Source organism: Sprattus sprattus (assembly GCF_963457725.1).
Source record: "Sprattus sprattus genome assembly, chromosome: 14".
Classification (NCBI taxonomy): Eukaryota; Metazoa; Chordata; class Actinopteri; order Clupeiformes; family Clupeidae; genus Sprattus; species Sprattus sprattus.
In genome coordinates, this window is record NC_137912.1 from 8,623,283 (window position 1) to 8,635,782 (window position 12,500).

A 12,500-nucleotide genomic window follows, 5' to 3' on the forward strand; every position below is an offset into this window, starting at 1 on the left:
ACCGGAGGGCTCGTCCGATGTGTGAACATATAAACAACTCTCTTTGTCCCTTTTCTCATCTCCTGTTCCCCTTTGTTTATTTCTCCAGGAGACCTAGACTGCAGACAGACACGTGTTCCGTGGAGCACCAGCGCCAGTCGAGGCCAGACCCCTGGAGACTCCCAACGCCAGCGCTGTCATTTCTCCCAGCCATTCAGTTTCCCTCTTCCACAAAAGACATTGATTAAAATGGTGGGTCTGTCAGGCTGTGTCCTGTTTCTGTCCAGCCAACAATGCCATTGTCACAGAGGGTTGAGAGGGGCCTCCATTTTAGCAGTAACTGCTCGCTCGACTACACAATCTGTCATTCAGTGCAAACCACTCGTCTGCGACGTCTTAACAATAGATTTATGGCCCATGCTTATCCTACTGTGTCCTTGTAGCATCACAATTGCATGTTTACAGTACACATTATTCCACAGTTATAAAATATGATGCAATATGGCAAGAATGTATGCAAAAACACACGCACACACACACGCATACACACACGCACACACACACACACACGCACACACCCTCAGCGTGTTACATGGTACACTGAGTGCATATAGTGTGTATGCTGAGGCCTCTAATACCAGTCAGGCTGAGCGATAACACCTGGCCCAGTGTGCGCCTGTAGTCAGTGTGACCCAGTTCAGCAGACTCCCAGCACTGCAGAGACCACCGCGGCACGCCGCGCCGAGCCAGGCCAGTCTTTAATCAGACCGCACCTGGGGCCACGGCGGCACGCCACGCCGAGACGCGCCAGTCTTTAATCAGGCTCCACCTGGGACGGCCCGGGAGAAAGAGTCACACTTCACAGTCCCTCGTTCCACAGGCGCTATCAGGCCACGAGATGCATCACCTACCCGTCCACTCACACCTGTGGAGAGGAGCCGTGTGTTATTTCAGTAGAGGTCCAGGGGGTCTTTAAGCAGGCCATCTGTATTCCAGAGTTTATATATGGGCTGTCATAAGAAATGGGGTTTCCAAGTAGTGGTTGGATATTTATACACATATATAGAAAAAACAAAGCATGTGAATGTTCCCAGTTCAACACAATAGCTTTTTTACTGATAGTTTCCTTAGATTCAGTCAATTCATAATGACTCACGATCCCTAATCTCTGTGTTTTTGCTGCCATTTACTCGTTGTATTTTACCTTCCTGTGTGTGTGTGTGTGTGTGTGTGTGTGTGTGTGTGTGTGTGTGTGTGTGTGTGTGTGTGTGTGTGTGTGTGTGTGTGTGTGTGTGTGTGTGTGTGTGTGTGTGTGTGTGTGTGTGTGTGTGTGTGTGTGTGTGTGTGTGTGTGTGTGTGTGTGTGTGTGTGTGTGTGTGCTGTACTCCAGGCCTGTGTATGATGAGCATAGGCGGGGCTATGGCCAGCGAACCCCTGGAGGGCTTCCACGAGGTGAACCTGGCCTCTCCCACCACGCCGGACCTCCACGGCCTGGCCGACCAGCGCCCCTCCAAAAGTGTCTCCGGCGGCGTAGCCAGTGGCAGCACTCCACCCACCGCCATCTACCGCACGCACTCCCTCTCGGCGCCACCCAATGCCCTGCGCGCCGACCAGCTGCCCACACAGCCCGTCTACTCCACCCCGCACCACCTGGGCACACACTCCGCCAATGAGCAGCCTCACAATGGCAGGTGGGAAAAACAGTGTGTGTGTGTGGAGGGGAGAGAGGGAGGGATGGAGAGAGGGAGGGACGGAGGGAGGGAGGGAGGGATGGAGGGAGGGAGGGAGGGAGAGAGGGAAAGGAAGATGAGGAAGGGCAAAAGTGAGATAGAGAGAGGAAGAGAAAATGAGAGTGTTTCAGTCAGAGGATAGATACGCTAAAAGAGGGAGAGAGACAAAAGCAGTCAGTTAGATAGATAGATAGATGGATAGATGGATGGATGGAGGAGTAGATGGTAAGAGAGAGAGAGAGAGAGAGAGAGAGAGAGAGAAAGGGAAAAGGTGATAATTTCCCCCTGGAGACAATGTTACTCCTGAGAAAATGAGAACCATTATTCACTTACTGTGCTTTTGTCTCCTTTGGGACCCAAACCTCTACAGTAAAAGCCATTAGGTAGGAACGTAATGTTCAGTCCGTCAGTCTGCCGAGAGTGTAATGAGGTTTTTAGACTCCTGCACATGTATTTTAAATGGAAAAATTGTCATTCTTTTTTATTTATTTCTAGTATGCTGACATGAAATGTTTGAAACCAAGACATTTAAATGGCAAATTGTCATTCTTTTTGATTCATTTGTAGTATGTTAGTATGCTGACATGAAATGTTTGGAGATCAGTGTAGAATTTGTAGCGTTTCTTCATATGAATAAGCAATGAGAAATGTAGCGGTACTCATGGACTGTCTAGTATACACTCACTCACTCACTCAGTCTAGTCTAGTACACTCTCGCTCAGCACTTAAGTAGAAACTCCTGGGCACCTACTTATTCTTGCAACTTTCTAATCAGCCAATCGTGTTGCAGCAGTGCAAATGCATACTAATCATGTAAAAGCGGGATTTCAGATTTTTGTGATTTTGACTGCGGCGTGATTGTTGATGCCAGATGGGCTCGTTCCCCTGAGATCTTCACACAGTGACACAACAGTGTCTAGAATTGACTCGGGAGTGGTGCGGAAAAAACTAAAACTCATCCAGTGTACGGCAGCTCTGCGGCCAAAATCGTTGATGAGAGTGGTCAGTGGAGAATGGCCAGACTGGTTCAACCTGACTGAAAGGCTATGGTAACTCGGAAGACCGCTTTGTACAATTGTGAGAAGAAAACGCCGATATAACAGGCCATAGTATAACCCCGGCCCGGACTATAAGAAATGTTTTCAGTAGTTTATAGAATAAAACTCAAATGTTCATTTTACTTTAACACATACCAATTAATAGTAAAACCAGAGAAACTGATAATTGTGATAACTGTTCAGGATCTAGATTATACCCTGGGTATAATCTAGCCTAGCCCCTTTAACCCCGGGTATAGTTCCGGGCCGGGGGTATACTATGGCCTGTTACACCGGGTATAGTTCCGGGCCGGGGGTATACTATGGCCTGTTACACCGGGTATAGTTCCGGGCCGGGGGTATACTATGGCCTGTTACACCGGGTTCCTCCTCTGTCAGCCAAGACCATAAAGTAGAGGCTGCAGTGGGTGCACCGGATCACCCAAACTGGACACTTGAACACACACACACACACACACACACACACACACACCCATGCACGTACACACACACACACACACACACACACACACACACACACACACACACATACACACTTCTCTGTCCATAAAGCAGAGGCTGCAGTGGGTGCACCGGATCACCCAAACTGGACACTTGAACACACACACACACACACACACACACACCCATGCACGTACACACACATACACACACACACACACACACACACACACACATACACACTTCTCTGACCATAAAGCAGAGGCTGCAGTGGGTGCACCGGATCACCCAAACTGGACACTTGAAGACTGGAAAACTTGTAGCCTGGTCTCATGAATCTCTAATGAATGTTTCTGCTGACGCACACACAGATGGAAGGGTCAGAATTGGGTGCCAACAGAATGACTCCCAGAATGCACCCAACCTGCCTTGTGTCAACAGTCTGGGCTGGTGGCGGCGGTGGAATGGTGTGGGGAATGTTTTCTTGGCAGACTTTTGGCCCATTAACACCAATCAATCACCGCTTGAATGCCACAGCCTATTTGACGATTCTTGCTGACCACACGCCATTCCCTTCATGGCCATAATTTACCCGACCTCTGATGGCTACTTCCAGAATGATAATGCACCACGTCACAAAGTCGTCTCAAACTGGTTTTAAGGAACATGACTATGACTTCAGTACTCTTCAATGGATCTGAATCGAATAATTCGCTGCATGATTGTGCAGCTGACTAATCTGCAGAAGTCTGCGTGTTGCAGTCATGTCAGCATGGACCCGAATCTCAAGGGAATGTTTCCAACATCTTATGGAATCCATACCATGAAGAATCGAGGCTGTTTTGAATGCATAGGGAGGCCCTACCTAGCGTTAGCATACCGTTCCTAACAAAGTGCCCAGTGAGTGTATGTCACAAGGGTACACACATACCCTTGGACACTTCTAGAGAGATGAGGCACAGGAGGCTGTAACTAAAACCACGTGTTAAGGCAAACGGGGGTTTAGCATGGCTGAAGCCTATTTGTGTTAGTGTCATGCAGCCTTAGGACTATTTGCTGACCAGTTGATTTGCTGAAGCTAATTGTGCATGATTGCTTATTGATCATGTGAGAGCATTGCGTGCTAACTGTGCATGTTTCTGTGTGTGTGTGTGTGTGTGTGTGTGTTTGCGGGTCTGTGTGTGTATGCCTGTCTGTGTTTGTTCGTGTGTCTGTGCAAATGTATTTGTTTGTTTGTTATTTTGTGTGTGTGTGTGTGTGTGTGTGTGTGTGTCTGTGTGTGTGTGTGTGTGTGTGTGTCTGTCTGTGTGTGTGTCTGTGTGTGTGTGTCCGCAGTGTTCCTGGTCTGGATGCTGTAACCTCTGGCTCCTCTCACAGCGAGGCAGAGGCGGTGGATGGCGGGGGGGAGGAGGACAACCCCCTGAGCCTGAGCACCGACAGCCTGTCACGCCTCAGGAGCCCCTCCGTCATGGAAGTCAGAGAGAAAGGGTATGAGAGACTGAAGGAAGAGCTTGCCAAAGCACAGAGGGTAAGAATCACCCCCACCCCCCTTACCCATCCCCCCAATCACACTCCCCACAGTCACACACCCCACAGTCACACACCCCATGCCCATTGATTACATTCATATTTCTTTTCCGTCATGGACCCATCCACACACAAATGCTTTTGTTCTGTTACACTTCTTTTTCGTGTCTTTCTCACGGTTAGGATGTGTGCGACCAGCAGATATTGGGGCAGTCCTCTCTTCCTGTCCCCGCCGGTTCAGTCAGAAGCCATTTTGAGTGAGGCGGTTCAGACGTGGAGCTGCTCGCTTTTAGCTGTCTCTGTGCGGCAGGCCTCTGTGGAGGCGACGCGTCTGTTATTTTTAGCCTCGCCTTCACTGTCGCCGGCGGGGACTAGTCGAGAGCCCCCGCTGCCGCTGCGCTCTACCAGTGAGCGTAGTGATGCGTCGTCTCTGAAGAAGACACCACACACACTCCCCACTCACTCACCCACCTACTCATTCAGCTTTCTGTCTGAGCCAAGGGCGCCGTGTTCAGCAGTCTTAGCGTTAGCTTTAGCGAGCGCAGAGACTCAGGGGGCCACAGAGTGTGGGGCTCATGTGGTCCAACTGACAGGCCATTACACAAACACAGCCTAGGCCACGAGGTCAGCTCTCCCTCAAGGCATCAGTACTGTGGTAGCACTTCCCAAGAGGGAGCTGTTCACCAATATCACTTCCTGCTACAGCAAAAATGACATCCCCCCTCCCCCCACCCACTCACACTACTACATTTACAAGCCATAAGCAGGTCTAATTAGAACTACCCTACCAATATTTCTTTCTTGGCAGTTTGTCTTTCTTAAACCAGCAGGTGCTGATAATATGAACCACAACAATGCCTGCATGCTATCAACAAGATTAAATAAATGTGTGCTAAAGATGTGAAGTGGCCAAGCTCTTTTCAGAGCCAGCTTCTGAGGGGATACATGGCTTAATTTCTTCAGTTATTTGCAGTTAGTTAATTCAGAGACTAATGAATCGTGTTCAGCAAAGATGTGTGTTGTGAAAGTCAATGGATTCTTAATGTTAATTGATACGGTGAATGTCACTACTGCATTGATTTAAAAGTATTTGTTAATGGTCTGTTATACACGGGGTGGAAATGCGTTAGAGCTGAGGGATCTGCACCTGATCGGGGCCGAGGCAAAACTATAATCGGCTCTTATCTGCGGTGCTTTCGGCACGCTAATGTGCCGGATTTATCAATATGCACTGGAGCCATGATTCTCACGCTCAGTAACGGCTCACAACGAGCACAGCATAAGCTTTGTCTTAACAGCCGTCAAACATTAATGATCACACACTACACACACAGACATACACACACACACACACACACACACACACACACACACACACAGGAGCTTGATGCGGGAGCAGTGTGGAGATGATGAGTGTGTATCGTGGGGTTCTGTGCTGTTCTGTATCTCTTAATCTGCCCCATCTTCCCGAAGGCCTTGCCAGGGTAATTATGCTGAGTGGGGGGATGCTGTTAAGATAATGGCCTCTGTATCGGAGTGATTTTCCTAGACCCTAATGGACTTCTGGAGACATTTTTGAGGAGAGGTTTACGCAGCCTTCCTCTGCAGTCAGTCACAGAAAGATTTAGATTCGCGAAATTACAGATGACTCCAAAGATTATTGATCACATAGACGATCTATTAATTGATGCTCAGATGCAATTCAGGACATCTTTGGTTATTGACCAAGACACAGGCATACACCATTAATACACACCATCAATACACACAGTTTGAAATTGAGATTGACGTCGGTAGACAGAAAGTAGGCACTGAATTGTGTGACTGTGCAGGGCAAAAAGCCAGACATCTGGTCACCCCTCTAAATTACTAGAGGAAGAGGAAAAAAAAGCCATAAATCTCTGAGGTAAACCCCAAAGCATAAGCCCTGTCACACACAAACACACTCACACACACACACAAACACACACACACACACACACACACACACACACACATACACGCATACACATACACGCATACACACACGCATACACACACACACACACACACACACACACATACACACACACACGGGCACACACAGGGTGTTGTAGTGCAGCCCCGGCGAGTGCGTGTGTATTATTAGTGTGCTGTGGTGTTTGGAGAAGAGCTGTGTTTAATGGGAGCAGCTGTGCCCAGACGGCCGCCTCTCTCTCTCTTCCTCTCCACTCCTCAGCCTCCTCTTGCTGCCATGGTAACCAGATGGTGGGTCAGTTGCCCGTGCGCTTTGATGCCGCCTCCTAACCCGATGGGCACAGAAGAGCATGCACTAACACATAAATATGCATTCATACACACATGTTCACACACAACGCACACATGCATCATACACACACACACACATACACACACACATATGCTATCAGCTGCTGTAGGACATACTTGGGGAATGGAGAACTCCCAACTTCTCCAGAGGGAAGGACTGAGTATGTGTTTGTACGCTTTGTGTTGTGTGTGTGTGTGTGTGTGTGTGTGTGTGTGTGTGTGTGTGTGTGTGTGTGTGTGTGTGTGTGGTGTGTGGTGTGTGGGTGTGTGGGTGTTTGGGTGTTTGGGTGTGTTGACCGTGTGTATGTGGGCTAATCCTTGGATATGAGCAGCAGGACTTGGCTTATACTTAATTCCCCCACTCATTTCCCCTGTTCAGACTTCTGCTACAGGAGTGTCTCAGAATGCTCACGGGCACACACACACACACACACACACACACACACACACACACACACTAATTTAAGTCGGGTGAAATTGGGGGCCTGTCAAGTGGCAGTGGAGGGAGAGGCGCTGTTTGGAGCAGACGAGGAGGATGAGGAGAGGAGCGAGCAATTTTTCTGTTAGTTTGTGTTTGTGTGTGTGTGTGTGTGTGTGTGTGTGTGTGTGTGTGTGTGTGTGTGTGGAGAGTGTAGAGAGTGTGTGAGAGCCTGGTCGTGTTTCTGTCAGTTGTGGGTCTGCTTGACTGTATAATTGGCATATCTATTAGCTGCAGAATATTTTAGTGTGAGTGTCATTGTTGGAAGCTCAGATTTGATATTATTCACTGCAACTCCCAACACACACACACACACACACACACACACACACACACACTCACACAGCAGTGTTCCTCTTCAGTTGCTAAGGGAGGTATAGTCTACAACTTGCGTCCCCCGTTTACAGCTTCGTAATTGGCCAATAGCAGCCCACTTCCCACATTGTGAGTGTGTGTGTCTGGGTGTGTCTAAGTGAGTGTGTCTGTGTGTGCGGCTTGTCTCTCAAGTCCTCAGGCTCAGTGCTGTATGGAAAACAGTTAGCGTAATAAAGCCATATTGTTTATGGCATCTGACATCTATTTCATTCCAGCTATCAAAACTTGCTGTCAAGAGTAATAGCTTTCAGGGTATCTTTCCAAGTAGGCAGGGCTGTGTGAGTGCGTGCGTGTGTGGGTGAGTGTGTGAGTGTTTGTTTAAGTGCATGTTTGCGAGGGTGCGTGTGTGAAAAGTCCCCAGCAATTTTAGTGTTCCCCCCTCAATGTTATTTTGCGGCACAACAAGGAAAAAAAGGCAATTTTCAATTTTTCTTTTAATTACCCAACTCATTTTTTTTTCTATTTTCCATATACATCTTTTCATTCTGTTGTCCTCATTTAATTTTATTCTTTAATTCATTTCATTCCATTTTTTTTTGTCGATTTACTTTTTTTTGAAGGACCTTAAGTTAAAAGACGAAGAATGTGAAAGGCTCTCTAAAGTCAGGGACCAACTGGGGCAGGAACTGGAGGAGCTCACAGCGAGCCTGTTTGAGGTTTGTCCAGCTTCTTCATCCCCCGCTCCTCTCCTCTCCTCTCCTCTCTTCTCATCTCCTCTCTTCTCCTCTCCTCTCTTCTCTTCACTTTGTCACCTCTTTTCTCATGCCCTCTTGTCACGGTGAGCCTGTTCGAGGTTTGTCCAGCTTCTCCTCTCTCCTCTCCTCTCATCTCCTTTTGTCGAGTCATGTCAACTCTTTGCTCATGCTCTCTTGTCACGGCAAAATCTGTCTGTGGGTTTGTCTTTGGGTCTTTGTGTGTGTGTGTGTGTGTGTGTGTGTTCGGCGCCTCACTCCCCAGACACAAGGAACCTAATAGAACAGAACAGAGCCAGGACCAGCCCAGAGCCTACTGCCGTCTCAGTAACCCATCTGCCTCTCCTGCTCTCTGGTTTTGGTGCCAAGGGCAAATGTCAGTGCTCCCCCTCCCCCCCACCCCAAGCCCAGTTCAGCTCAGCCTAGCCCAGTCAAGCCCAATCCAGCCCAGGTAGTTTATGTCATTGCAGAGCGTGTGTCGTAAATCGGATTGCTCCGAGAGCGATATTCTGTTTGTATGGATTCATGGGCAGGGGGAGTCCCAGACAGAGCAGTTCATTTTCTGGCTCTGTGGCTTAATCGAATTAGTCTAATAAAATCATTTGGCTTCGTCGTAGATTTCTGCGGCTGCCTCTCGCAGAGGCTGACTGGGCATGAGATGTGCTGAATTTGGGAAGTGAGCAGCTGTACGACCTCGTCCACACCGCCCCATACCGCTCTCCTCTGGTGGAAATGTCTACCTCCTTTCCCCCTCCATTTCCCAGCTTAATATCTCTCTGTTTTTCTATTTCTGTCGATTTTTTTTTTTTCTTTATTTCTGTTTTTCTTCTTGTCTTTGTTCTTTCTGTATGTTTTTAAGTCTTCATGTATCTTCTTTCTTTCTTTTATTTTTTCTTTCTTTCTTGCTTTCTTTCTTTTTTTCTTTCTTTCTTTCCTTCTCTGTACTTTGTTCTGCCTGTCACTGTGGTTCACCTACTTCCTGGTGGAGGGGCCGAGCGCCATTCTTCTCTGGGTGTGAGGCAGACGCTGTGTGCCGGGTCTGTCTGTGTGTGGTGCATCATGGGAGATGTAGTTAGTGCCGCAGAAGGCGACTGAAGGTGGCCTGTATGAACTGTGCTCTCTCACCCACAGGAGGCCCATAAGATGGTGCGGGAGGCCAACGTGAAGCAGGCCGCGGCAGAGAAGCAGCTGAAGGAAGCGCTCGGCAAGGTAAGCACAAGTAGCAAAGCATGCTAACGCTAACCAGAGGGAGATATCTGTCCAAAATACTGAAAGAATTCATGACATTGCATTCAAAAATTCAAAAGTGAGTCAGTGGTTTGAAACCATCTCAGGGATTCACAGGATTTAAAGCCAAAGTTAACAAGGTGAAATGTAAAGAACACAGTTTTATAACAGTCTGCATTGAAGGAAATTGACTATGCTGGTGGGTGCCAAGGGCGAAGCTGTTCACAGAGAAGCCGCACCTCATAAGTCATAAATGTTTATTTACAAGCAGTCATTTTTCATTTGAATTGTGTTGAACACAAAATGGCCACCTGCACCTGTCTGAGGGATTCATTAGTAGAATTACAATGGGTACTCTCTCATTCTCTCGCTCATCAATTGTCTTTCGCTCTTGTCTCTCTCTCTCTCTCTCTCTCTCTCTCTCTCTCTCTCTCCCCTTCTCTCTCTATCTCTCTCTACTCTCTGTATGGCACTTGTGGTAATAGAGTCTGTGACCTCTGATGGTGCCTTAATGAGCACTCTGTATGCTGGGCGACGGCGCTCGAGGGCTTGGAGAGGCTGGCGGAGCCCGTTGTGTGTGTGTGTGTTTGCCTGTGTGTGTGTGTGTGTGTGTTTGCCTGTGTGTGTGTGTGTGTGCGTGTGCGTGTGCGTGTGTGTGGTGTGTGTGGTGTGTGTGTGTGCCTGTGCGTGCGTGCGTGTGGTGTGTGTATGATTGGTGATTGATGACAGGTAGAGTGATCCAAAGGCACCTTTCCTCCCGGCTTCAGAACTGTGATGCTGAAGTGTGACACTAAGAGCTTCAACATCAGCGGTTCTGGTCGGCTTCAGAACTGTGATGCTGAGGTGTGACACTAAGAGCTTCAACAGCAGCGGTTCTGGTCCACTTCAGAACTGTGATGCTGAGGTGTGACACTAAGAGCTTCAACAGCAGCGGTTCTGGTCCACTTCAGAACTGTGATGCTGAGGTGTGACACTAAGAGCTTCAACAGCAGCGGTTCTGGTCCACTTCAGAACTGTGATGCTGAGGTGTGACACTAAGAGCTTCAACATCAGCGGTTCTGGTCCGCTTCAGCATTCTTATGCTCCTCCAAACAGCCCTCAGTGTAGCGGCTCCAAAGCTTAAGCTGAGGCGGCTGTGGCTGGGCCCTGGGAAGGCACCATCAAGCGCAAGGAAGTCACCATGGAAACGCAACCGGCTTCCCTCCTTTGGCCCAGTAGTGGAAACCTGGCTGGTGTATGTTTGCATCACTGCAAAAACAGATTTAGGTTTATTATTGTCTTTGGAATTTGTGTTGCAAGGCATTCTTGTATTTACGTATAAAAGAAGTGCTCTGTCTTCTCCTCAAATTTTGAAGTATTCTCCTGGTCTTGCTTGAAAACTCACATTAGCGAAGTGCTAATAATACATACTTATAGCCAGTCCTGGGGCCATAGGAATCTACTTTATTTGTCACCCATTTTCCTTTGAAATGTCACCGTTGACAGCCGTCTCATTGGATATATATATGTTAGAATATTTCAATGCAGCAGTGAAACAGAGGATCTTGAGTACATAGCACAGAAAGCGTGCACAAGCAGTCGACCTCGCTGTGCAATTGTGACAACTGAGTGTCTCATGTCTCCTTCCATTTTTCTCTATCACTTTATTCACCGTCTCTCTGTCAGCTGTCCCTTACCTGTCAGCTGCCAAGTTCCACATCCAGCTCCTGTGTATGTTTACTCACACACACACACACACACACACACTCATACACCTTGTCTCACACACACACACAAACAAATACTCTCATTCTTTTTGCCTCTCTTTCTCTGTTTTCTCTCTCTTTCTCGCTCGCTCTCTCTCTCTACAAAAGAAACCTATCCATGCCCCTACACTCCTCCTGTACCCTGTCTTTTTCTCATGTCTCTATTCTGTGTCCCTCCTCAGATTGACGTCCTGCAGGCTGAGGTGGCCGCGCTGAAGACCCTGGTCCTCTCCACCTCCCCCACCTCGCCGTGCCACGAGCTGCCGTCGGGCACCAAGGCCCCCTTCAAGAAGGGCCACGCCCGCAACAAGAGCACCAGCGCCATGCTGGGCAGCCAGCAGGAGAACAGCGCCCCCCAGCCCATCGTGCGCGAGTGCAAGGAGGTCAGACTTTACCAAATAGAAATACTTTTGTTTGTGAAACATACACTCAGAAACACATTTGAGTTATACTTTGCGTAGGTCGCTTTCTAGATACACCCTGTAAAGTGTGCCTTACTCAAACTCACCTTTCTCTGATCAGTTTGCTACCCACCATAGAATCAGAACATTAGAACGGAGTAAAGGGATAATCCTTGATCCAAACACTCTCAGCTGTTTGTTTCTACTCCATTTATCTTTTCTGTTTGCCTCTGCCTCTCAATGACTGCTTATATCTCTCTCTCACACACGCTGCGGTTTTCACTCTGTCTGTCTCTCATGTTGTGTGTGTGTGTGTGAGTGTGTGTGTGTCCATCCCCGGGGATTTGTCTTTGTATCTCTATGTTTTTGTGGTTTCTTTACCCCTTTCCCAAAGCGATGTGATAAGGTGTGATTTAACACAAGTCACTGCCCCGATGTTAGCTTAGCAAAGAGCCACACTGTGTAGCCTGACGCCACCCCTGAGAATGAGAGGCTGGGGTCACTGAAGTCTCCGCTAATACACACGTCATCCCATTAGCT

General features: G+C 48.2%; 1 protein-coding gene across 2 annotated transcripts in view; it reads left to right on the forward strand.

Annotated features, from left to right (window-relative positions):
- Positions 1 to 1,398: 1,398 nt before the first annotated feature.
- The window catches only part of rab3ip (RAB3A interacting protein (rabin3)), a gene marked incomplete at its 5' end in the record, with an annotated part of 22,260 nt that continues 11,158 nt past the window's right edge, over positions 1,399 to 12,500 (forward strand). The window contains 5 exons of one of the 2 annotated variants that reach the window (XM_080851215.1): positions 1,399 to 1,670; positions 4,544 to 4,736; positions 8,456 to 8,551; positions 9,719 to 9,796; positions 11,742 to 11,942. In XM_080851215.1, coding sequence (XP_080707341.1) covers positions 1,399 to 1,670; positions 4,544 to 4,736; positions 8,456 to 8,551; positions 9,719 to 9,796; positions 11,742 to 11,942 — 840 coding nt within the window. Of the gene's footprint in view, positions 1,671 to 4,543; positions 4,737 to 8,455; positions 8,552 to 9,718; positions 9,797 to 11,741; positions 11,943 to 12,500 lie in introns of those variants that run through there. The other variant, XM_080851216.1, reaches the window with a different exon arrangement.